This window comes from Dermochelys coriacea, chromosome 1 (genome assembly GCF_009764565.3).
Source record: "Dermochelys coriacea isolate rDerCor1 chromosome 1, rDerCor1.pri.v4, whole genome shotgun sequence".
NCBI lineage: Eukaryota > Metazoa > Chordata > Testudines > Dermochelyidae > Dermochelys > Dermochelys coriacea.
Window position 1 is genome coordinate 160,476,676 of NC_050068.2, and position 26,834 is coordinate 160,503,509.

At 40.6% G+C, this 26,834-nt stretch overlaps 1 protein-coding gene across 5 annotated transcripts in view; it reads left to right on the forward strand.

Annotated features, from left to right (window-relative positions):
- Positions 1-26,834, forward strand: part of BRWD1 (bromodomain and WD repeat domain containing 1) — a 110,310-nt gene that overhangs the window by 12,557 nt on the left and 70,919 nt on the right. For all 5 annotated transcript variants that reach the window (XM_038387136.2, XM_043507236.1, XM_043507232.1 and 2 more), the window contains exons 9-18: positions 3,121-3,221; positions 6,508-6,578; positions 8,390-8,490; positions 11,203-11,243; positions 19,409-19,507; positions 20,739-20,889; positions 21,580-21,714; positions 22,847-22,975; positions 23,888-24,113; positions 24,995-25,180. In XM_038387136.2, coding sequence (XP_038243064.1) covers positions 3,121-3,221; positions 6,508-6,578; positions 8,390-8,490; positions 11,203-11,243; positions 19,409-19,507; positions 20,739-20,889; positions 21,580-21,714; positions 22,847-22,975; positions 23,888-24,113; positions 24,995-25,180 — 1,240 coding nt within the window. The remainder of the gene's footprint in view (positions 1-3,120; positions 3,222-6,507; positions 6,579-8,389; positions 8,491-11,202; positions 11,244-19,408; positions 19,508-20,738; positions 20,890-21,579; positions 21,715-22,846; positions 22,976-23,887; positions 24,114-24,994; positions 25,181-26,834) is intronic.

Consider the following 26,834-nt stretch of genomic DNA (forward strand, 5'->3'; position numbering starts at 1 on the left):
TAGAGGAGCCAAACAAACAAAACAGTTATCATATTAAATCTAACTTAAATTTGATTATAAAAGTCAGGTTTAGAAAACTATAACCGATCACACAAGTGAGGGTCAGAAGGCTATACCTGGAGAGAGAGCTGGGTTCTCATCACTCCATGAAGCTTGAATCAATCATGGTTCCTAAGTGGTGGTGGTAGCTGAGTCTGGAATGCTGGAGACCTGCAGAGCCCCCAGCACAATCAGTCAGGAGAAGATTTAAGTCCCCATGGATCTGATGCAGATTTTGGATCCAGGCATCAGAACACTTGAGCACGTGAAGGGGTTTTTGTAGGGAAAGAACAATGGTTCAGGGGAGAACACTAGATTTGTTTGAGTAAAGTGATGGCTCAAGGGAGTATACCAAAGTTGTTTTGTTCAGGCTAGACAATAGGAGCTGATCATTCCTGGCAATGGGCGGTGTTCCTTCCAGGGAGCCCACAGTGCAATTAGGCAGCTTCAATGTTTTGGATACCATTAAAGGATTTATTAGTACAATTGGTCTGATAACTACTGAGCTGGGTGTGTACTGGTGTGGGTTCATTAACATCTGGAGCAGAGATCCCCATCATGCAGTGCTTTCCAGCTTTTCTGGTCCCATAGTTCAGTGTGCTTCTTGACTGGAAATCTTGGTTCTCCATTCCGTATGCTAATGGAGATGCATCCCTGTCCCATCTTTGATGCAAATGAGGCTAGGGGAGTTTCCTTAATCCTGTCACCCTTGTCCAGAGGAGTTTAGGTATCTTCCCCCACTGCCTTTTCATTGCTTTTTGTCTTTCTTCTGATCTGCTTTGGTTCAAGCAAAAGCTGGGTGGGGGGGGAAGGTCTTTTGTGAGTGACAGGCTGGGTACTGCACCCGGGTTCCCCAAGAACACAGAGCTGATAGGGAACAATAGCTTCAGTTCTGTAGCTGTGCTGCTGTAATGCCTCTAGTGTAGACATGACCAGGGATGTGTTTGTGTCACGAGTCAAAGCTAAAGAGAAATTAATTCAGTAATAGCAGTTAGACTAGTCATAGGATGCACTAAGATTATCTAGCTTATAGGAGGACAAGTACCTGACTCTCTCAATTGGTGGCCAAAGTCTAGGGAAATTCTGCTGCCCATGTGATAAGAGCCTGGACTTAATGGCTCTGTTATGTTAATACCCTCTGACAGTGAAAATTAGATACTACTTTTGTATTTTGAGACAAATAACTCCTAAGCAGTAAAAAATTTTACAGCAAATTGATGTTCTGATAAGTTGGAGGGGGAGCGGCAGTAGAGTGGTAGGTAAATGTGACAAGTTATTTTAAACTTTGTGGCTTTGACATGACTGAATTTTCTTTCAAAGTGTATGTATGTTATTGACATATTTACTAAGGTCAGAATTTTCAAAATTATAAGTGCCTAAAGTTAAGAATAGTTTTGATTCTTTTTTAATTAAAGGACAATATTAGGATAAAATTTACATATTTTATTTAAAAGAAAATATATTAATACTGAAGGATACAAAACAAAAATAAAACTCCTATATGCACGAAAACACACTACCTTAACTGTTTTATGTCAACATAAATTATTAAAATCAATACTTTAAAATATTTAATCTGGTCTTGTCACTTACTTTGTTTCCATTTCTCTCAGTTTAGAATAAAAATAGACTAATCAGTTTCACATCCCACTTCTATGTTAGGATGTTGGGAATATTCCTTTCAAAGAACTATTTCTCAGGTTTAATTTTAATACAGGTTTAAACTTGCCTGTATAAAGTATTCTAAAACTTTATATTTCAGAATTAAATTGATTTGATAATGTGTTAAGAAAAACACCCTATGCTGGAGGAACAGCAACCCACAGTTTGACTTTACCTTAAAACATGCAACCATAGGATTCTTATTTTGGGAACAAACCATGCACAAGTGTATTCTGTATGTTCTGTTGTGCATAGTAGGTAATCCACTCTAGTTTCAATATATAATGTACTTTAATGTGAGTGCTGTGTGTTAATCATGGTCCTTCAAACTTTGCATATTTTAGGACCTTGTAATTCCACTTTTAACAAATCATACAGCAGGTTATTTATTAGAAAATGTTTACAATTTGCCACCAGTGCAAACTGATTTGGGAGAGAGGAGTGGAAGGCTGGCATCTTTACCACCTCCTTGTCTTACAGAAATCAATAGAAGATGAGCTCTTTCACTCAATTCTGTTTCCCTACAGCACTCTGGAGTTGAGGTTCCTTTCCATTCCTGCACAGTTTGTGGTGCTTGTAAGCATTGCTTTGTCTCAGCACCCATTATCCCGGACTTTTAAAATGCAGAATGCGAGTAGGCTGGTGGACTTGTTGAGTATTTGTACCTGAGACAATTGTGTTGAATTTTCTTGTTGGCTGTAGTTAAGCTTTGTAATTTTAATACTACTTTTACAAAATTACAAAAGGTTTTTGGTGTTGGAAAGAGTTGAAAAAAGTTAATCACTATGTATGTTGCTTTTCACATCTCCTGTGTAGCTATTTTTAAATAGGTAGCTACCTGTGTAGCTTTGAATCGGTATCCTTAAAGAAAAACATCAGTATGTGAACTTGCATGTACGGAGCAAGTACCTGTAAATGGTTAGACAATGCTAGTTTGTGTGTGTGACCTGGTTAAAACGAATTTATAACAAGTACCTGCTTAGTGCAAATTTCCTCCACTGTCTTTAGAATTCTGTGTTTGCTACCTAGAATGATTCACTGACAAATTTTCAGTGAACTGCGATAGTCAATTGAGATTTTTTTTTTTAAAAAGGAGAAAAACATCTCTTGCACTTGCCTTTTTTTTTCTTTTTAAATATAGTTATGGCTGGAATACACAAGATAAACCCAACTTAAAGGGAATTTAAGACACAAACCTTTGATTTCAGGACCTATAACTTTGTTTGTGTCAACAGTTGAATTTCAACTGTTCCCATAATTCATTAGAATCTAGAATAATTTTAAAAAATTATATGGATTTGTTAAGTTAACTTATTTCCTTACTTACGAAATAATTTCAAACAGGGAACATTGTCATTTTAAAAAAAAAAGTTGGCAAGTTTTTATCTTAACATTTCTTGTGTATGGCTTTAACTTTAGTTTAGTCCAATGGTCAAAGGCTCCATGCGCTACATGGTATCTACTGGTGCAGATGGAACAGTTTGCTTTTGGCAATGGGATGCAGATTCCATGAAATTCAGGTATGTAAGTGGGTTGCTGTTGAACTCTTCAGATGTCTCTCCTTTCTTGATTACAAGATGGCAGTTATTTTGGGGGGTGATTGACTTGTTACATATAAATAATCTTTTGATGTTTACACACAGAAAGCTTAATATCCCACACAACAGCCTACAGAATATTTTAAGTGCCATTACACACTGCATTCATTACAAAATTGTGATTGATTCATTGTCCGGAGGAACAAACAAACCAATTCATTAGCTTCTTACGACATCAGAAATGCTGTGGGAAAAGTAAAATTGAAAATCTTAGTATATTAGACCCATATCGTAAAGGTATTTTTGCTATCTTTGAGTTTGACAGTGCTGTTCTGGGACCCCTTACTTTTGTTCATTTCATGAAACTTGTGTGTAAAAATGTATTTAAAAGATGCTGCTGTCATTCAATTCGTAACTGCCACAATTTACTGTTTTGATATGCAGTTTTTTTATTAAATTAGTAATTAGGCTATTCCTAGTACTAAGCAGGAATCCATGATCAGAATATATTTAATATTATTCCATGGAAGTGTTCATAATATCGAATACAGAATACTCAAATTTGTTGAACTGTTCCAGAATGTCTAATGTGGAAACTTCCAATACTTGAGCAAAAAAGTCTGTAATTCAGATTGTGAAAAGAAATCACTTACGCCTGTGCCAGTGAAGGCAGCGTAGTTGCAAAGGTGTTACTAAGGCACAATTTGGCCCAAAGCTTTTTAATGATACGTGACACGGAAAAGTCCCAGGTTCACTCTCTGTTCCCAGTTTTAGTTTATAGGGCTAGTAGTTTAAAAATAAGTTAGAATAAATATTACTGGTATATATTTTTTTAATTGTGCATTTCAACTGTAGATCTCAAAGCACTTTACATTTAATATTATTGTGTCCAAATTCCCCAATCAGGATTTGGCCCCCATTGTGCTGGGTGATGTACAAACATAAGACACCATTCTTGCCTTATAATATGAGGGGGTTTTGTAAACAAAATACATGTGTTCTGGAAGTCATTAAGGTATTTAACATGGAAACATATAAAGCTATTTTTACAGTTAATTTTTGAAGTAGAACAGCCTTTCAGTTGCAGGATTTTTTTTCTTGGTTAACAAAGTTGGGCATATAACGGACTTTTAAAAATCTTACCTTTTTCATCTATCCCAGATCCATATTTATCAGTATCTATTCCATGAGTGATTGCAGCTCATGCTTAGCTGGTGACACTGCATCATCACAGAGCATGAAACCAAGCTTTTTACTCAACAGTTGCATATCTTTACAAAACTTTGATTTTTAAATCTGTTTTATACATCATAAAATTACATGAAGCTGCAGAATCCTGTGAAATACCTTATTCCTGTAGGCCAAGCTCAATATGTGGTACAAGGTCACCAGCATAGCACTTACTGGACATGTCATGGAGTGTGTAAATCAGATTTGCAAAGGAGAGAGAACCCAAACTGTGGGGAACTCCATATTACCTCTGCTATTTTAGAGTGTGTATTCATAAATTCATGAATATATTTAAAAAAAAATAGGACTGTCAAGCGATTAATCTGATTAATCGTGCAATTAAACAACAATAGAATGCCATTTATTTAAATATTTGATATTTTCTACATTTTCAAATATATTGATTTAAATTACAACACAGAATAGAGTACAGTGCTCACTATAGTTTTTATTACAAGTATTTGCATTGTATAAAAACAAAAGAAATAGTATTTTTCAATTCACCTAATACAAGTACTGTAGAGCAATCTCTTTATCATGAAAGTTGAACTACAAATGTAGAATTATGTACAAAAACCTGCATTCAAAAATAAAACAATGTAAAACTTTAGAGCCTGCAAGTCCTCTCAGTCCTATTTCTTGTTCAGCCAATCGCTCAAACAAGTTTGTTTACATTGGCAGAAGATAAAGCTGCCCGTTTCTTGTTTACAGTGTCACCTGAAAGTGAGAACAGGCATTCTCATGACACTGTTGTAGCAGGCGTTGCAAGATATTTATGTGCCAGATGCGCTAAAGATTCATATATCCTTTCATGCTTCAACCACCATTCATGGGGACATGCATCCATGCTGATGACGAGTTCTGCTCGATAAAAATCCAAAGCAGTGCAGACTGCCACATGTTCATTTTCATTATCTGAGTCAGATGCCTCCAGCAGAAGGTTGATTTTTCTTTTTTGATAGTCCGGGTTCTGTAGTTTCTGCAGTGGAGTGTTGCTCTTCAGAGACTTCTGAAAATGTGCTCGACACGTTGTCCTTCTCAGATTTTGGACGGCACTTCAGATTCTTAAATCTTGGTTTGAGTGCTGAAGCTGTCCTTAGAAATCTCACATTGGTACCTTCTTTGCATTTTCTCATATGTGCCAAGAAAATGTTCTTAAAATGAACAATATGTGCTGGGTCATCATCAGAGACTGCTATAACATGAAATGTATGGCAGAATGCAGGTAAAATAAAACGGGATGTACAATTCTCCCTCAAGGAATTCAGTCACAAATTTAATTAGCGCATTTTTTTTACCAAGCGTAATCAGCATGGAAGCATGTCCTCTGGAATGGTGGCTGAAGCATGAAGAGGCCTACAAATTTTTAGCATATCTGACACATAAATACCTTGCAATGCCGGCTACAAAAATGCTATGCAAATGCCTCTTCTCACTTTCTGGTGACATAAATAAGAAGTGGGCAGCATTATCTCCCATAAATGTAAACAAACTTGTTTCTCTTAGGGATTGGCTGAATAAGAAGTAGGACTGAGTGGACTTTGTTTTGTTTGAGTGCAGTTATGTAACAAAAAAATCTACATTTGTAAGTTGCCCTTTCACAACAAAGAGATTGCACTATAATACTAGTATGAGATTAATTGAAAAATACTGTGATTTTTACAGTGCAAATATTTGTAATAAACAGTATACACATTGATTTCAGTTACAACACAGAATACTTTATGAAAATGTAGAAAAACATCCAAAATATTTCATAAATTTCAGTTGTTCTATTGTTTGTTAGTGCGATTAAAACAGATTGTGATTTTTTTTGTTAATCGCATGAGTTAACTGATCAACAGCCCTAAGGGGGGGGGAAAAAAATCAAACAGCTTACTGTAATTCCGACTTCTCACAAAGAAAACATACGCACTTTAGATCCTCAACATTGGTGATTGTGCATGTGTTTGTGGCAATGTGAACTCAGATTTTTGGAAGGTTGTGTTAATCTTTACATTGCATGTCCTGATTTTTCAGCAACTTTTTTCTTTTAAAGTAATCGGCCAGTGAAGTTTACAGAGAAATCTAGGCCTGGAGTTCAGATGCTTTGTTCTTCTTTTAGCATTGGTAAGTTGCATGTTGATATGGGTCATTTTTTCCACTAATGTACAGAAACATTCTGTCAATTTCAACTGTCCTACATTTGTAACAAATCTTATAATTCCTCTCCTTACACTCCAGAATTGAATGTAAGGATCCATATAACTTTATCCTGTTCTTCCTACAAAACCTTGTTTTATAGAATCCTAGAAATGTAGGGGCTAGAATGGACCTAGAGGTTATCTAGTCCAGTCCCCTGCCCCGAGGCATGCCTAGACCATCCCTGACAGGTGTTTGTCCAATCTGTTTTTAAAAACCTCCAATGTGCAATCCCTGTCAGTCTCCTGCAGAAGCCTCTTCCAATGCTTAACAACTCTTGTAGTTAGGTTTTCTGTAATATCTGAATCTACACCCCTGACTCCTTCAGACTTGCTCCCAGATGCCTGCAGTCATTGCTGATCTGATTAGGGTCATACCTGGTAGTATCATAAGTGTCTGCGTGGATGAGCAGCATGGGGTAGTTGTCAGAGACAGATGAACCTTGCAACCTTTCCATAATACCTTGGATACAGGCTCCAGGCAGGTAGGGCATCTTCTGGGACAGCCGATCAGGCCAGCAGATGGATAACATTCAGCATCTGGTAAAGAATGGACAAAGACTTTCTTAACAAAGAACTTGTTGCAACTTCCAGTTGTTAGTTACTTTGCCCTCTCCTGTGCTGAGCACATCAGCTACTTCTGGAGTACTCTTCCTAGTTGGACAACAAGAGTGTAGCTGTAAATACAATGTTGGGCTCTTGCATGACATTATAGAACATGTCTGATATGCCCTGTTGATACCTCCAATCTAGAGAACTACATGATCTCTTGCATTTTCAGTGGGTATCTATATGTATGCTCTGTGCGTTCAGTAATGCTCTGAAGATTCATCACAAAAACAGTAGGTTAGCTGAAGGTACTGTGACAGATCTGCTGCTGCTTTTCTGGCTTATGATTGGAGGGTGATAGCTCATCCGGGACAGGGAAGATTCTGTTGCCATTAAGAGGACAGTTGGAGACCTGGCGGGACAGCGCTGAAGGTAGCTGTTCCAGATGGTGACTGAGCTGGGGTTTCTGGATTTGGATTCATCTGTGTTAAGAGAAACAGGATACATGTACATAATGTAAATAAAATACACAGTGTGAGGTCCTATCAGTTTTTCTCCAGTGACCAAAACTGACCAGCTGTAAAGCCCTGAAATTGACCAGCATTCTAACAAGGGGCAACAGTATATTTAAAATGTGTAATGTAAATTTATTGGCTTTGCATGCACTTTGCACATGGCTTAATGTCTTGTATGTTTTGACTATGCTTCCTTCAGTTCCCAGTGATTGGATGAATCCTTTATAAACAAAAGCAAGAGAATGAAAAATGTGTTGTGTGGATTTTTTTCACCCTTTTACTGTTTCCCTGCTACAGAATCTCTCCGCTTGACCCTTAATTTCATTTACAATATGTGGCTATTTTTCCACTGGAAATACCCAATGTAACACACTTTCTTTTTGAAGTATACTCTAAAAACGGTATATAATTTTAGCTGCAACCGTGTTTTAGAAAGTTCTCATTATTATAGTTTCCTTTAATCTTTCATACTAAAATTTAGTGATTTTACTTCTTATTTATGGCTAAAAAGGATTTTAAAAAAAAATTAATTTTCACTCCACCTTTGTATAGTGGTGGGAAAACAGCAAGAAATTTGACATTTGTCAGAATTTTAATCTATCATGTTCTACTTGATATTGTAACAAATTAAAAAGCTGACACAGATAAGAATTTTAATTACTGTTTGAATTTTCAGGTGGTACATTTCTAGCAACAGGCAGTACAGATCATGTTATCAGGATGTATTTTTTTGGCTCTGAAACGCCTGAAAAAATAGCTGAACTGGAAAGCCATGCTGTAAGTAAGATTGTTAAATCTACAAGTCACCTATTTAAAATACTTAAAGAACTGTGTTGGGGCTTCTAGCAGCATTCTAGATATGGCTTTAAGTTTTCTGGATTAAAATTTTGCATACTGGTGTGAAAATCTAAGTGATGGTAACTTGAAACACTTTATATGGGTTAAATGAATTGAGGGAACATATCACAATGATATTCTTTTAAGTATGTTTTATTTTAGGTATGTTTCATATGCTAAGGCCTCCTTATACAGTTCTGCAGGTGTGAAGTAAGGTAAATGTTGGTTCTTGTTTTAAGGCTCCTTTACACTTCCGCAGCAGTATAAATGCAATTTATTACTGCACCACAAATGAAAGTACAAACTTCTGTCTTGCACGTTTAACATTAGAACCTATGTTAAACATGCAAGACAGAAGTGTGTACTTTCGTTTGTGGTGCAGTAATAAATATAGGTTATATATGCTAAAATGATTGTATTTATCACCTATGGATTTAATCTTGCAATACTGTATGCTATAATTTGAAATTCAGTGACTATTTTAGATCAGAAATACAGTTTATGGGTATTTTCAATAAATATTTCTTCTTGCAACATAAGTACTAGGGTCACTAAAGGCCACTTGAGTTGCATTAGTCTGACCCTTTGTATGTGATAGGACTGCTCCCAACATTGCTTCCCCAATGGCTTATGTAACCTACTGAGTATCTTCAGTGATGATGGTGCCCAATTTTCTCTTCAGTTGCTCTTACTGTTAATAACTTAATGGCTAGGCTAAGTATTTTCTAACGTGATCCATGCTTTGTTTAAAAAAAAAAAAATCCTTCCTTTATAGATGTTCTCTGGGGCCTGATTCACATTTATACTGCTCTGGAAGTGTAAAGGAGCCTTAAAGCAAGAATAAATTACATTTACCCTTACTTCACACTTGCAGAACTGTAAAAGGAGGCCTTAGTGTAAGAAAATTTGGCCCCTTGTGTTTATAGACATTGTGATCTTGGGTCCTCTCCAATACCATTAAAACTTAGCTTCTCTCCTTTTGGTTCTTGTAAGTATTGTTGCTGCCTTATTTGGTAACTTGATTTAGTGTTCCTCCCCTGTTTATTGCTCATCTCCTGTAGGAACCAGATATCTACCTTCTATTATGGGTGCAGAAGCATTAGAGGAATGTAGACCAAGCATGCTTACTTAAAAATATGTAGAGAGAATGAGTGGGGGTGGAGGAGCAGGTAACTCCTAATGCCATAGGACCACGGTTTTATCAGTATGAATTGGGGATGGTTACATTACTTGTGTGCCAATAATACATGAAGGTGTGGTATATAGTGTGTACCACATGCTTAATAAAACAGCGTTTGAGTTTTTACATTTTTTTATGTATCATTTGCCTGTGAAGTAAGGCACCTTTAGCACCATGAGTCCAGCCGTACAGGACTCTGATAGTTTTGTATCTCTTAAATATGTTTAAAACACCTCTACATGTCAGTTTTAAAGGCAGTTACCTTGGTAATTTTCAGGGTTAGAAACAAGAATTGTCTTGTTAGAAAGTGGTGTATTCACTTAAAGTGTAAAAATCCTATTTCCAGAACTCATAAGTTTAAGGTATGCTAAAAAGAAACTTATCACTTGTGCAGCATGGGGTAGTGCATGTCGTGGGCCATGGGCAGGTGTGGTTTATGGAGAGGATTCTATATTTAGGCCAAGGAGAAAAGAACAGTTTTCTGGTAGGTTGTTGGTGGTTTTTTTTTTTTTTTAAATGACTGAAGCTTTTTAAAGTTTTAAATATTAGAATGGGTGTCAGTTGTGGTGCACTAGTGGTCAGAGTGTAAGTAAGGCTGTCAAAGATGTATGACAATTACATTTTATCTGTAACTATGTGGTCTAAATGTGGTGGTTAAATTTTTTTCCCAAGCGTTATTAATGGCTTTTTAAATACTTACTATCTTTCTTATATCCCTGTTTCAGTTGCTTTCTTTCCAAATAATACTTTAACTTCCTCATTTTAATTATATGTTTTTGGGGGTGATAAGAGTTGGAGTGTTCTTCATTATCTTTAGAGAAGAATTCCAAAACTCAAAAATTTTCTGGCATGGGTACATCATCTCCTTGCCCATTCATTTTATCTTGATGAATATGAATAGCTAACTAGTTTGTGTGTCTGGAGCGGGGGGAAACTTGTTTACTCTGCGCAAATATAATTTTGCTGTAGAAACCAGTTCATCTAGATTCTAACTTGCTTAGGATAGTGAAAGTCCAAATTCAAATTTGAGTTAAATGCCTAGTTACTAATGGGAAGCTACTTATTGATGGGTCTGCAAAGTTTCACAAATTCATTCCAAGTATGTTAGCAAGATGAGTTTAAAAAGTGGACCATTCTTTTAAAAGTTACAATTTAAATTTAGCGTCAGAATCTTAGCAAATTCTACTAAGATCATTGTATAGGGATCTGCTGACCTTTCAATTATATGTACCAGTTAGGATCAAAAATATTCTGTACTGTGAAACTTTAATCAAAATTGTTCTGAAATGGGAGAGTTTTCTGCAGTGTTGCAAAAGAGATCACATTCTCTGGGACTTGGCTAATACTTTTTTCTGATCCTGTATGTTAACGTTCTTTGTAAAGAAGGCTATGTACATTTTTCTAAAAGAAATTAAGTTCCTGATTAAAAATAATTTAACTTCTAACCTCTCTTAAAAACTTTTCTTTTGCAGGACAAAGTGGACAGCCTTCAGTTTTCGAACAGCGGTGATAGGTATGTTGCAAGACTCAAAATGTAAATGTCCTTCAAATGTTTTGGCATTAAATACTTACTGTCGCACTCATGGAGTGCTCAACTAAGAAAATCTGATACAGCTATAACTTGAAGGATGGTCTACTTTTCTCTAGAGTGCAGTGTTCACTTTAGTTTCAGCTCTGTGCTTTTGTTCCCTGTGAATATTTTAACATATCTTCTATTTGGATAAGCTGATTTTTTTTTAACTAGAGAGGAAAGTGTTGTCATATTTCTAATAAGAATTAAGGGTGGGCTTTTCAAAGCAGTAAATGTTGGCCTAACTCTGCTTCTTACACTTAAGGGAATGGTAAAATTCATGTTGTCTTAAATGGGAGCAGAGTTAACTGATGCTGAGCAGTTTTAAAAATCTTTAAAAAGCACACCCATAAATCTTACAAGGCAACAGTGCATATATTTAAGCAAAGGACCCTGTCTGGATTGTCCAGGTTGATCTATCCTTCTAGTCACATTTAAGATTTTTCTAAAGCTGCTTTTTCCCCATTTTTGTGCGGTTTTTATGGTGTTTTGTTTTAACTGGCTTTCTGATAGCTTGTTGGAGAGACATTGAATATTGGGTTTGATGTAACAGGAGAAGGGAAGATGCCTTTGATTTGCTAGCTTCTGCTACTGGGGGTCCTCACAGTAGATGACTCGTCCTTTGACACTGCCAGGATTCCCCCCCCCCCCCCACCGCTACACACACTTTCCGGTACCCACTTCTCTTCCCACAGCTAGAAATGTGCTGTGCATCCTGCTAGTGTCAGTTACATCACAGGCACCTTCCCTTCCCCTCATCAGTTTCCCAGTGCATAATCCTGTCTTGCAGGACATACTCTCCATTTAGCCTGCTTATCGGCTCCAGTGTGTTACCCTTTTAGTCACCCTTTTTCCATGTCAGATGCTAGGAACGCTACACCTCTGCATCATATCCACTAAGAGCCCCCTACTTGGATCTAAGGCTTCAGGGCAAGGAAGTAGTAGGAAGAAACTATTTAATGTTACCATAATGCCCAAGGGCCGTCTAAGTATTTGGACCCCATTGTACTTTGTGCTGTACAGAGACAAAGATTCAGTTCCTCTTTGAGTGCTCGTTCATGTCCACTCCAATCAGGTGTGTGTGCGCACATGTGTACGATGGCCAGAAGATTTTTTCCCCTAGCAGCATCCGTTGCGTCAGCCTGAGTGCCCCCTGGAGTCACGCCTTTTATGCCGCTTAGTATAAAGCCCTGCCACCCCTTCAGTTCCTTCTTACTGTCAGTGACAGTTGGCTGGAACGTCCCTTAACTCTTGCTTAGCAAGTGCGTTGTCTACTCATTGTATATAGTTACCTTAGTCTTAGAGTTCTTAGCATAGAGTTGTTGGGGGTTCCCCCCCATCCTGCCTCCCCAGAGCAGTGGCATTCTGCAGTCCCTGGGGTTTAAAAACTGTGTGGCGTGCGCAAAGCACACGCCAAAGAGCAATCCACACTCCTCATGTTTACAGTGCCTAGGGGAGGGCCACCAAAAGGATAGCTGTAAGATCTGCCGCGTGTTCTGCCCAAGAACTCTTAAAGAAAGGGAACAGCGGCTGAAGGTGATCCTTGTGGAGGCAGCCTACGCCCTCACTCTGACCTGGGCTCAGGGGACCTGGCCCCTAACGCTTAGTCTTTGACGTGGAGTTCCCCAGCACTGTTGTCAAGCTCGGTGCCGAGAAAGGACTCATCCTGAGATGCTTGGCACCGAATTGGCACCTCATGAGGCCCAGCTGACGGCAGGCACTGATCCCACTCGCCAGTGCCTCAGAAGAAAAAGAAGCTGGACAGCCATTCTCCTATGGCTAACGCAGAGATGTGAGACCCCAGGCGGGCCACAGTTCTGGATCCCCTGCTGGGGCCGTGTCGACTCCTGCCCCCCCTCAGTCACCACTCCCTACACAGCAGCTACAGTTCCCTTTGACGCTGGAAGCTTACCAAGCCGCTCAGGATCTCCTGCACCTTACGGTGCTGTTCTCACCCCCCAGGAGGGAAGAATCTTTAGCGCTGGTGGACCTGCCCCACTCCCCTGGTGCAGTCAGGAGGGAAGCTGGCTATGATGTCTAGGTGTTTCCCCTCGCTATGTCCCTCAGCGCTGGCTCACTTGGATGGAGAGCCTACCCCCTCACCGAACTCTTGATGCTCAAGGCACCGAGGCTCGGCTCCTCCATGGTCTTCAGTCTGAGACCTCTGAGTCCGAGTCTGACTCCTATCACTCCAGAAGAAGCAGGAGCTGCAGATCGAGGTCCAGGAGAGACAGGAGGGAGCCCCAGGTGTGGCCTCTGCAATGGTAGAACCCGCCTCAGTGGCCCTTCTGGACCCCCTGGGCTTTTCACCAAGGACAGGGAGGAATCCAAGGTCACCGCTCTGTGATGTCTTCTGTGGCTTCAGCCACCTTTGTCACACCATCAGCTATGCATCTGCCCTCGGCACTTGCCACACACCAACGCCTCTGACGGCGACACCATCGTTGACTCTGGCACTGTGCTTGGTTCTGACCTTGGCAGCATCCTCGCACCGTCTCCCACGCTGGCACCATTGTCGATATGACACAGGCACAGGCAGCGTCAACGTCAGGCCCTCCGCCTTCCTGGGCGCCTGTGAGCGGATTGGCACTGACTCCTTCGATGGTTCCTCCCATCAAACTGATGGCTGCACCAACTCTTGGTCCGTCCTCTGCAGCTCTGGCACCGTCAGCTGCACCCCTAGCACCAATGCTGCCCCGAGAGTCTCGGGGGGGGGGCCCAGGGGCAGATGGCAGGGAGCATCTGCTCATTATAAACGCTTCCTCCTCTTCATTACTGGATGAAGCATTGGTGGGTACAGTCATAGCTCCTGTGCTTGAGGACAACAGGGTGCTGCAGCAGTTGCTGTGCAGGGCCATTCAGGGTCTGGGCATTAAGGCCGAGGAGGTAGTCAAGGAGGCTGATCCTGTGGTGGACATCCTCGCACCCTCAGGGCCTTCCCATATTGATTGTGGACACCACCAAGACCCTGTGGCAGACCCAAGCGCAATGAGAGGCATTATTTCATTCCCTCCACAAGGGCTCGGACATTTCTACTTCCACCCACCCCCTGACTCTCTTGTTGTGGATGCTGCTAACCAGCGTGAGACAGGGCTTTCAAGGGCCCTCCCCAAAAAACAGGGAGGCTAAGCATCTGGACCTTGTTGGGAGAAAGGTCTATTCTACAGGGGGTCTGCAGCTCTGTATCTCAAACCAACAGGCCATTGTCAGCAGGTGCAGGTACACGAACAACACCTGTGTGGTGATGGCCAAACTTGCCGACCTCCTCCCTTCGGACTCCCGAACCAAGTTCTCGGCTTTGGAGGAGGATGGGAATAGAGTCTCCCGCGCTTCCCTCCAGGTTGCATTGGATGCTGCAGATGTGCCCCTAGGGTCATGGCGCCTCGGGTGGCCATGAGAAGGGGCTCCTGGCTACAAGCCTCTGGGCTCCCTTAGGAGTAGACCATTCAGAACCTCCCATTTAAGGGTGAGACTCTTCTCTTGTCCGTCTTTCAAAAGAGGCTGCACAGCCTGAAAGACTCATAAGCCTCAAGTCTTTGGGTCTGCACACTCCAGCCACACAGCGGAGACCCTTCCTACTGCAACCTCTCCGAGATTCCATCAGCAGAACCGACAGGATGGTTCTTGGAGGAGGAGGAGGCGGCAACACCCAACCTTAGGTCAGGGCTCTGGCCAGCCCAAGGCACCCTCTGGCCCTAAACTGGCCTTTTGAAGGTGCAGTCAAGGACAGCGCACCAGATCAGAGACTGCATCTACTCCTCACCTTTTCCTCCCGACTATCCCCTTTCTACATGCATGGTCCCGTATCACTTCCGACTGCTGGGTGCTCTGCACAGTAGAGAGGGGATACTCCATCCAATTCTGTGCCTTTCCACACCCCTTCCCTGTCCCTCTTCAGGGACTCTTCTGACAAGCATCTACTCATCCAGGAGGTGCAGTTACTCCTATCACTAGGGGTAGTGGAGGAGGTTCCTCTGGAGCACAGGGGCAAGGGCTTCTATTCCTGGTATTTCCTAATACCGAAAGCCAAAGGTGGCCTCAGGCGTATCTTTGACCTGTGAGAGCTCAAGAAGTTCATGAAGAAACTCCGTTTCTGCATGGTCTCCTTGGCCTCCATCATCCCCTCACTAGATCCAGCAGATTGGTATGCCGCCCTCAACTTGAAGGACACGTACTTTCACATTGCAATCACTCAGACCCACAGGAAGTACCTCAGGCTTGTGGTCAATGGTACCCACAACTAATTTACTGCCCTCACGTTCAGCTTGTCAGCTGCACCTCGAGTATTCACCAAGTGCATGGCAGTCATCACCGTGTTCTTGTGGAGGCACCAGGTACGGATGTTTCCATACCTGGACAACTGGCTGATCAAAGTCTGCTCCAGGACGCAAGTGAAAATTCAGGTCACATTTATCAGAGCCACCTTCGAGAGCCTGGGTCTACTCCTAAATGAAGCAAAATAGACTGTTTCCTGGCCAGAGGATAGAGTTCATAGGGGCAGTACTGGACTCGACCCAAGCCAGGGCATACGTGCCACAGGCGAGGTTTCAGGCCTTCAACAATGTAATCCGGGGAGTCATGCAGTTCCACACCACTCCAGCGCGAAACTGTCTGAAACTTCTTAGGCACATGGCAGCCTGTACCTATGTGGTGTGGCACAGCAGACGGGACAGCTTGGACAAGATCATAATCCTGCCTCGCCTGGTCCTTGACTCTCTTCGGTGGTGGATCAATGCTCAGCGGGTGTGCTCCGGGGTCCCTTTGCTCCACAGCCATGTCCGTTGTTGGTGACTGATACATCAGACTTGGACTGGGGAGCTCATCTGAGAGACCACAGAACTCAAGGCCTCTGGTCTCGAGCAGATCTGTCAGAGCTGAGAGCGGTGCACCTAGCATGTCAAACATTCTGTCCTTACTAATCGGACAATGTGTATTAGTCATGACTGACAATACAACAGCAGTGTTCTGTATCAACAAATGAGGGTGCATGCTCCTCTCCCCTGTGCCAAGAAGCCTTCATGTTATGGGACTTCTGTGTAAAACATTCACCTGCAGGCTTCGTACCTCCTCGGGATTCAGAAACGAGCTGGCGGACCACCTCAGCAGGTCATTCCAAAGCCATGAGTGGTCCCTTCACCCGGACACTGCAATTTCAATCTTCCAGTGGTGGGGGTTTTCCCTAATAGATCTCTTTGCCATGTGACGCAACAGGAAGTGCCAGCAGTTCTGCTCCTTCCAAAATCACAGCCCAGGCTCCGCCATGGATGCATTCTTCCTCCATTGGGGGAGGAATATACGCCTTTCCACCCAAACCGCTCGTTCACAAGGTGGTGCTCAAGATCCGCAGAGATCAAGCTCTGGTCATACTGATAGCACTGGCCTGGCCCCATCGGCACTGGTTCACTTTCCTCCTAGATATGTCCATGGGAGCCTCGATTACCTTGCTGCTCTCCCTGGACCTTCTCACACAAGAACACGGACGTCTCCAACACCCCAACTTCCAGTCGCTCCATCTTACGATGTGGAAGCTCAGTGGTTAAATCCATTGGTGCTTTCCTGTTCAGACCAGGTTAGACAGGTCCTCCTTGGCAGTAGGAAACCTCTATAAGAGCCACGTACCTTGCCAAGTGGAAGAAATTTTCAGACTGGTTGGCGCAGTGCCATTCGCCCCCAACGCTGGCTTTAGTGCTGCACGTTCTAGACTACCTCCTTCATCTGAAACAGGAGGGTCTCTCGTTGCCTTCTATACAGGTGCACCTAGCTGCCATCTTGGTCTTCCTCCCGGGCATGCAGGGTTGCTTGGTGTTTGCTAACCCCATGGTCAGCCGATTCCTAAAGGGGCTTGACAAGCTATATACCCTCACATCCATCAATCGCTCCCTGCCTGGGACCTCAACTTGGCCCTTTCTAGGCTCATGGGGTCCCCCTTTGAGCCTTTAGCAACATGCTCCCTGCTCTACCTCTCCTACAAGGTCGTGTTCCTGGTAGCAATAACCTCGGGAGTCTGAGCTCAGGGCTTTGACATCAGATCCTCCCTACACCATGTTCTTTAAGGACAAGGTTCAGCTCAGTTCTCACCCTGCTTTCCTCCCAAAGGTTGTCTGGCAGTTTCACATCAACCAGGACGTAATCTTCCTGGTTTTCTACCGTAAACCTCATTCCAGTGCCTGGGAGCAGAGACTCCGCTCTCTGGACGTCCGCAGGGCGCTGGCCTTTTACATAGAGAGAATGAAACCGTTCAGAAAGTCAATCCAGTTGTTCGTGGCAGTGGCGGACAGGATGAAAGTCAGCTAGTGTCATCCCAACACATCTCGTCCTGGATTGTGTCCTGTATCCATGAGTGCTACGACCTGGCATCTGTTCCTGCACCTTCGATCACTGCGCACTCTACCAAAGTGCAGGATTCATTTACAGCATTCCTGGCTCAAGTTCCCACCCAGGAAATCTGTAGAGCGGGGATGTGGTTCTCCATACACACTTTCGCCCACATTATGCGATTACCCAGCAGGCCAGAAATGATGCGGCCTTCGGAAGAGCAGTACTCCAATCAGTGGACAGCTCCAGCCCCACCTCCTGAACTTGGCTTGGGAGTCACCTGATTGGAATGGATGTGAACAAGCACTGAAAGAAGAAACTGTTTCTCACGTCTCGTAACTGTTCAAGATGTGGTGTTCATGTCCATTCCAGTACCCACCCTCTTACCCCTCTGTCGAAGTAGCCGGCAAGCAGGAACTGAAGGGGTGCCGGGTCAGTAGGGCTTTGTATTGAGCGCCATGAAGGTGTGACTCCAGGGGGCACCCAGGCCAACCCCACGGCTGCTGCTAGGGGAAAAATCTTCCGGCCATCGTTGTGCACACACATCTGATTGGAATGGACATGAACAAAACATCTTGAACAGTTACGAGAAGTGAGTAACCATTTTTTCTTGCACCAAGGAATTTACAATCTAAGAAATGGACTTATTTGATGAAGTGTGCCAAGTATTTCTGTGACATGGCACTGCTGTCTGATCAGCTGTTTTCTTTTGCTAGTGGTTTCAGCAAACTACCCTAATTTTACGATGTATTTTGATCAGGAAATGAAAGCAGGGTCTGGAAAGAGATTTCTGTAATAAAATTGTATGAAATCATTTTAAACTTTTTTCTTCAAGTATGTTTTTGTTAAAAAAAAAAAAAAAAAAAAAAAAAAGATTTTACAAAAAAGTGTGGCTGCATGAAAAACACCCTAAGTGCTGCTATTATATTCTTATTATTTAAATGCAGAAAAGATCCAAGACAATAACTGAGTGGCATATTGATAAATCAAAGTATGTGTGTCCTTTAGTTCTCCTGGTATATTTGCAACTGGAACCATAAATTGCATACTTCTGGTTTTTACTGGAGACCTAGATAAGTGACTAAGAATGCTTTTGTAATCTACACCTGGCCTGGAGGTTGCAGTTTTTTTTTCTAAATATGGCTTTCTATAGTAATCCTTGTCTTTGGCACTTTCATATTGCAGTAATCCAGTGCTATCTACGTGGGGCTACTATTTTATGCAATCCAGAAATTGTAATCTGTAAAAAGTATGACTGCTTTCTTGCTTAGCCATGCTTCTTGTGCAGGATATGGATGGAGCTCAGGCATAAATCTACCCTTTGTTGCAATTTCTTTCCCAGTGCAATTTTAAAATATTCTTTTTGGTCTGTAAAGCCATATATGGATTGCATCCTGGATGTCTCAGGCTTCCCTTCTCTGTCTGATGCCATAGCATTTGAGCTAAGGGTTTTGATTTAATAAGGAAGGACCTGGAGACAGGTTTTTCATGAAGTCCTTAACTCAGAACTTGCTTTCCTGTTCTGCTGGTTCTCAAATTTGTTGACCTTGCGCTTACATAGAAAGCTCATCTTTTTCTTTGGCTTTCTCTGGGAAAGAAATCTGAGTTTGGGTCATTGGAGAGTCTAAGCCTGGGTTGGAAAGATAATTTGTTTTGGTAGTTATTCCATTTTGTAGGTTTTATTTAACCTTGTGTCTGTGCCCCGAGAACTCTGGATGGGTTTATTTTTAATTTGAAATAGTGTGAATATCTGCTTTTGTGTACTAGATAACATCTTTTACAATTATTTCAAGGTTCATAAGTGGCAGCAGAGATGGAACAGCCCATATCTGGTGCTTCCAGCAAACAGAATGGAGGAGCATCTTGTTGGATATGGCTGACAGGTTACCAGGGTAGGCTGAGTGTCTTCTATTTGTGTGTTTATGGGGAGTCGGGTACTTCGAAAGATTCACTCTATCTGCCTGAAATCTAATCTAAATTCTGCCCCTTTTAATGTAAGTAAGCATGTGTGTTTTTTGATTAGTCTATTAAAGAAGTTCCTCTTCTGTATAATATCCATTTTTTTTCTTCAGAAAAATGCCCATTCTTTAGTGAAGCCTGCTGCATCTGATTCCTTTCTAGCAATCCAGAAGCCCTGTTGCTACCATAAATTGTAACTTTATCATGACTTGATTTGCTTTAATTAGCATAGCTATTTTTTTTCCAAGTGTGTTCTAGTATTCTCCACATATTATGGCATCTTAGACTGCTCTGAGAGTTTCAAAATTAAAATTCCAAAAATCTAAATGTGCTCCTAACTTTGAGGAAGTCAGTTTCATATGGATTCAATCTAAAAAGATGGAGGTAATTTTGTGCACCCTATCCAATAAATACACTAACATTTTTAGCAGTGCTTTCCCATCCCTTCTTCAGAGGCCTATATTCAAGGAATTGGATTTGTTTTATTTTATGTCTCCCTTGTTTTCCACAAATCTTTTTGACATACACATGTAGGGACTGTGAATTAAGACGCACAAAGTGCTTTCAACAGTCTTTTTTTCTTTAAAAGAGAAGCAAGAGTAACTTAGAATCAGACTTCAGGGCAGATTGAGACTTCCAGGTCCTTAGTTTCTAGTATCTTTATAGTTCATTCTGATTCTTAACTTCAATATTCAAATTTCTTATTGAACTGTACTGTGACAACTTACAGAAACATCCCATTCTCATGAAGTTTATCTAATTGAAAAAAAAAAAAGGGAAATAGGATAGCTGAGCATTATTGGACTGTTGGATGAGGGTTTTTTTAAGTATCAGTTCTTCAGTAGGTTCACTAACATTTAGAGCCTAAAATATATCATTGATATTTCCATTAAATTAAAAAGACTTTTGTTTTGCATGCAATTTTGTGATTTAAAGTAAAACCTACCAAAGCAATAAAAACTCAGATTTAAAGTTGATGTCAACACATTCTATGGTCAAGTTACTGCAGAAATATCAAAATAATGGACAAGTTAAGCCTAGAGTTTAATCCTTAGCTCAGTAGGTCAGATTCTTATCACAAGAGTTCAATTTTTGTTTAGATATTGAAATGAACATTTATTTTAAAAGTTATACTTACACTCGTGCTGTTTTTTTTTTCAATAGTGACTCTCATTCTGAAGAAGACCGATTTATGAAGCCTAAAGTAACAATGATAGCTTGGAATCAAAATGATGATTTTGTTGTTACTGCTGTGAATAATCATCTGCTAAAAGTTTGGAATTCTTATACTGGGCAATTGCTTCATGATATGGTGGTATGTAATGATCTTACCTGCTTTTAAAATATGCAGCCTCTCTCTTTCGTTAGTATTAAAGTGGCATTTGCATGTTGAATTGGTCATTAAATTTGATTGTCTTGGAAGCTTGTATCTGAATATAATGCAAGTATTGTACTTTTTTAAAAAAAACAAAACAAAACACACACACCCAAAAACCCAACAGCTTCCCTTCCATCAAAAAACACAACAAAAAATCCCTGTGTGTTTCAGAGTAGCAGCCATGTTAGTCTGTATCCACAAAAAGAAAAGGAGGACTTGTGGTACCTTAGATTAACAAATTTGTTCAGAACAATAAAATTGAGCTCACCTTCCATGTGAAGTAGGGAAAAGCTTGACTTTTCTTGAATAAATATCAATTCCCGTTTTTTAAATTAAGTAGGTATGATGCCATATTTGTTTGAATCCAGACAATGGTGTAGTTCAAAAACAATCTTGTCTTTGTCACAAGGTGGCCCTGACTTTTGCACCCATGTACAGTGTTTGTCATTTTCACAATTGCATGATTGTTGGGCCACCAAAAGTTCTCAGATTTCTGGAGGCAGTCTTGAGGGTCTTAGAAGTGTTCGATTAGGGAGGAATCGTGATGGATGCATGAATTCAGAACTCTCTAACGTATTAATTGTAAACTTGTGATTTTTTTATGCCTATTTTTCTATATTAAAATAGGGACATACAGATGAAGTATTTGTGTTGGAGACCCACCCTTTTGATTCAAGGATTATGTTATCTGCAGGCCATGATGGCAATATCTTTATATGGGATATTACAAAAGGCATCAAAACTAAGCATTATTTTAACATGGTAAGATCAAATTATTGTACATTCCTCTGCCTTTTCCAGAATTTGCAACATGTTAGAGCAATTGTGATCATAGTATCTTCTCTACCCATTTTTTGGCTTCTAAAATGGTGGTTTGATATTAATTTGGCCCTGTTGGTCTTTAAAGCCCTTAGCTTGTGTAGTCCCTTGTTATATTTAGACCAGCACCTCAGAGTTCATTCTGACAAGTAATTACATTGTCAGCTGTGTCTTTAAGAATGCTACTGTCATTTAAGTCAGCAAGTGATGGTGCCTTTTTTTGTGGTTCACTGTAACAATGCAATGACTCACCGGTGCGGCGTCTCCTGCTGGTCGTCCAGGAAATTAGTTCTCCAGCATATGGAGCGCCCTCTGCAGGCTGGTGTCTTGCCAGCCACTGGTCCTGTGTCCCTTCTGGACCCTGGTGCCCTTTACCTCAGGATTCTGCCCCTGCAGTACCCCCTTGCTCTGGGTCTCCCCTCTCAGGGGAACCCCCAATCCTCTAAACCCACCTTGCCTCAGTGGCTACTGCCAATCATCAGCTAGGCCCTGCTCACTGGAGCAGACTGCAGTGTAATGGCCACTCATAACTGCCAACGGTTATGGGGCCAGCTGCCTCTGCCTATTCCTAAGCTGCCCTTCTGTAGACTATAGACTCTTGACTTTGCAATCTAAATATAATTTTATGTTCCTCTTCATTTATATTGAGAATAGGTTACATATGGTAGAGATCTAGGATAAATCTCTAAATTTCTCATTTCCCTCTCAGCAGGGAAAAATGGACTGTATTTGGGGGTACGTTGCTGGAGGGGGCCCAAGCTTGTAATCAGATCTGCATGGGTGAATGCTTCTGCCTTTGCAAAGTCCAACTGACTTCAGAGAGACTCTACAGGTGTAAGGGGGTTTCAGTGCAGATCCAATTCCAAGATGGAAGTCCTAATTATCGTGTAATGGGGAGCATTAAATAAACTAAATGTAACAAAAAATTTCACTGTAACATGTAGTAGGAAAAACATGGCCTTGTTTTTTAAATAACAGGGAGTCTCTGGTAATTGAAGTTTGGAGAAGGCTGTACAGTATTGCTTGTTCCAAAAAATATGACAAACTTACCTTGAGTTTCATGTCCTCAATCTAGATTGAAGGACAAGGACATGGTGCTGTTTTTGACTGCAAGTTTTCATCAGATGGACAACATTTTGCCTGTACAGATTCTCATGGGCATCTGTTAATATTTGGTTTTGGGTGTAACAAGCCTTATGAAAAGGTAAGTTCCGATTTCTGTTGACATTAGCTTTTCATGATGATGACTAGAGGAATAAATAAATTAATGTGAAAAATATAATGCACACTTGGATATATGTATTTACTATCTTGACTTTTTTGTTTTTTGCTTTTCTTAATAAGCAGTAATTTTTCTTACAAGAATGTATGAAGTGCCAGTCTACTGTAAAACAACAAACAAAAATTCTGTAAAAAATGACCATTCTAGTTCAACATTTATCATTTGAGGGTTTTTTCCTAACTATCCTACCTATTCAACTTGGGATCAAAAATTGAAAAGTGGTTCATTTCTTCTTCTTTTTATTTTATTACCATCAGTAATAAAAGTTCTGTTACTTCTTTGACATTTTTGCACCCCCACTTTCCTTCAGTGCAGTTGCTTGGATGTAACTGAAGGCTTAATTTTGATTGCAGAATGTTAACTCTTGATGAAGAAAGAACCCAACCTGACTTTGAGATCCCATAGCAAATTTGTAGGTTAGCGGTTGGAAAACCATATGTTTAAATGGAAACAAAGCAAATGTTTGCTAAATGTTAAATTAAAAATGTAAATTTGAAATGCGGTTTTATAGTTACTTTTCAGGGTTAAACAGCAATTTTATTTAATATAGGATTGCAGAACTTTCAATGTATTATCCTCTCAAAGACCTCCATACTGAGTACTTTTAACTGCTTGCCTATCAAAATTCCTTTCTTTTGTGAGGGATATATCGTCAGAGCAACACAAATCTAGGATGGCATAGGATCTTTGTGTGGCTTTTTTCCTTTTGAGAACTTGGTCTCTATACCGATAGTTGCAATAGGAGGTAAACTTAGTATAATTTTCTTCTATATGCAAGTTCTTGAACATATTGTTTTTTCAAGTTGACAATATGCAAGCTTCATTTCTTTTCAGATTCCTGATCAGATGTTCTTCCACACTGACTACCGACCATTGATTCGAGACGCTAACAATTATGTCCTAGATGAGCAGACACAACAGGCTCCTCATCTCATGCCACCTCCGTTTTTAGTAGATGTGGATGGAAACCCTCATCCAACAAAATACCAGAGATTAGTACCAGGAAGAGAGAACTGTGCAGACGAACATTTGATTCCTCAACTGGGATATATAGCAACAAGTAAAAATAGTAGTTTTAACTTCAGGATCTGTCTGTGTCTGACTAGGTTTTAGAACCATTACAGTTCTTTTGAATAGGAAAAGATTAATGTTCTACATTTACTTCAAAGCTATTTTTATATTTTACCTGAGATTTATGTAGTTGTCTTGTACCACAAATATCTTCTGGATGTAATATTGTCTGATCAAGCGTATTTGCTATAGTTTTACCTTCTAGTTGCTGGTTTACAAAGAGGATATAATCACTAATGCACTGGCAGGTAATGAAGGTTGTGGTTTAGCTCAAATTGAAAAAGTGAGAGTTCTTTGGAACAAAAGATTTCGTCCTTCTAGTGTCTTTTAGTTTATAACTGACTTCCTGGCTGTATGCAACCATAGCATGGGTATGCAAGAATCGGTAAAGAAGTTTGAGAGACACGTCATATTAAATATTGCCCAAAAAAAAAAATCCTTGCCTGTGGTATGGATAACATCTTAAAATGATTGAAACAGAGTTTCTTAATCTAATTTGCTTTTATGCTGTTTCTCCAAACCAAGAAATGCAAAGAGTAAACGGTGAAAATAGTCTGTCACATTTTTATGGAGGCTTTTTGGTTAATTTCATTTTCTGATACCATATTTGGGTTGCAGCAGTTGCAGGGCATATATATTTTTTAAAACATGAATTATTTCTGTTCATTTTAGGTTAGGGAAATGTCCTTTTTAAAATATGAAGTAATATAAATAACTTGTGGGTGATTATCCACATTGTTTCAGAATTATCCTCAAGTACTCAATTTTAGACAAGCTTAATTGTTAAGGGGTGCTGTGAAGGTGATCAGCACAGCCAACTTTAGTTTGATGGCAGTTAACCATTTTGCTTGTTGGCATTAAATTTGCCAGGTGATGGAGAGGTTGTTGAGCAAGTGATAGGCCAGCAAACTGTTGACCAGGATGAACAAAGTCTGGAACCCAACATTCTTGATGGCATGATAAGACAATTACAGCAACAGCAAGACCAAAGAACTGGATCAGATCAAGAAGTTGTTCCAAATGGACTACAAAATGGAGAAGGAACACCTAGAAGAGGTCAGTAACTACTGATAAATATTGGTTTAGGTGTGGGGAGGGGGAAATCACTTCATCTGAAGAGTTTTGTGCTACTTTTGAGTATGAAATAGTCCACATAGGTTCTAGTCTATCTGTTACCATCTGGAATCAAGATGCCCTATAAAACTGGGATTTTTGGCTGTGCCTTTTGGGCTAAAATGCCTCCAGGTACTTCCGTAGATGGATCTAAAAATGTTGAATCTCCAGTTTTTGGTATATACAACCTTAAACATACAAAAAGCATTGGTTTTGATTGCAGGCAGCTAAATATTTAAGGATATATGTAGAGTACTGTTAATATTTCAAGAGTTCTTGAAACTCACTTTTTACTTGTATTTTTCTAAAGTTTGCAAAAATGTCTTTTCATTGAGTAATGGTTTCTTCTCCCTTTCTTTACCTTGTGGACTTCAAGTGGATTTAAAATGAACATGGTTCTGTTCAATATGTATATACCTATGACTATATAAGTGTCATGCGGGGAATAGTATTTAGGTAGCTAGCTGTTGGTGCAAAATCAGCAGGAAAAACTCAAAACATTTTTCATACTGTGTCTTTCACTGGGGTTTGAAAGTAGCAGTGGAAGTAATAAAGATTTTTAAAACAGCTTGAAATCCCGAATTTATTTATCATCAGAGAAGGCAATCCATTCACACAGTTTGACCCATCACTCTCACAGATCTTGGGAGACAGGCCAGTCCTTGCTTACAGACAGCCCCCCAATCTGAAGCAAATACTCACCAGCAACCACACACCACACAACAGACCCACTAACCCAGGAACCTATCCTTGCAACAAAGCCCGTTGCCAACTCTGTCCACATATCTATTCAGGGGACACCATCATAGGGCCTAATCACATCAGCCACACTATCAGAGGCTCGTTCACCTGCGCATCTACCAATGTGATATATGCCATCATGTGCTAGCAATGCCCCTCTGCCATGTACATTGGCCAAATTGGACAGTCTCTACGTAAAAGAATGAATGGACACAAATCAGACGTCAAGAATTATAACATTCAAAAACCAGTTGGAGAACACTTCAATCTCTCTGGTCACTTGATCACAGACCTAAGAGTGGCTATACTTCAACAAAAAAGCTTCAAAAACAGACTCCAACGAGAGACTGCTGAATTGGAATTAATTTGCAAACTGGATACAATTAACTTAGGCTTGAATAGAGACTGGGAATGGATGAGTCATTACACAAAGTAAAACTATTTCCCCATGGTATTTCTCCCTCCCACCCCACCCCCGACTGTTCCTCTGATATTCTTGTTAACTGCTGGAATTAGCCTACCTTGCTTGTCACCATGAAAGGTTTTCCTCCTTCCCCCCCCCCCCACTGCTGGTGATGGCTTATCTTAAGTGATCACTCTCCTTACAGTGTGTATGATAAACCCATTGTTTCATGTTCTCTGTGTGTGTGTGTATATCAATCTCCCCTATGTTTTTTCCACCAAATGCATCCGATGAAGTGAGCGTAGCTCACGAAAGCTTATGCTCTAATAAATTTGTTAGTCTCTAAGGTGCCACAAGTACTCCTTTTCTTTTTGCGAATACAGACTAACACGGCTGCTACTCTGAAACCTGTTAATGTTTCCTGTGAGCTTTCTTTCGTTGGAGAATGTTAAT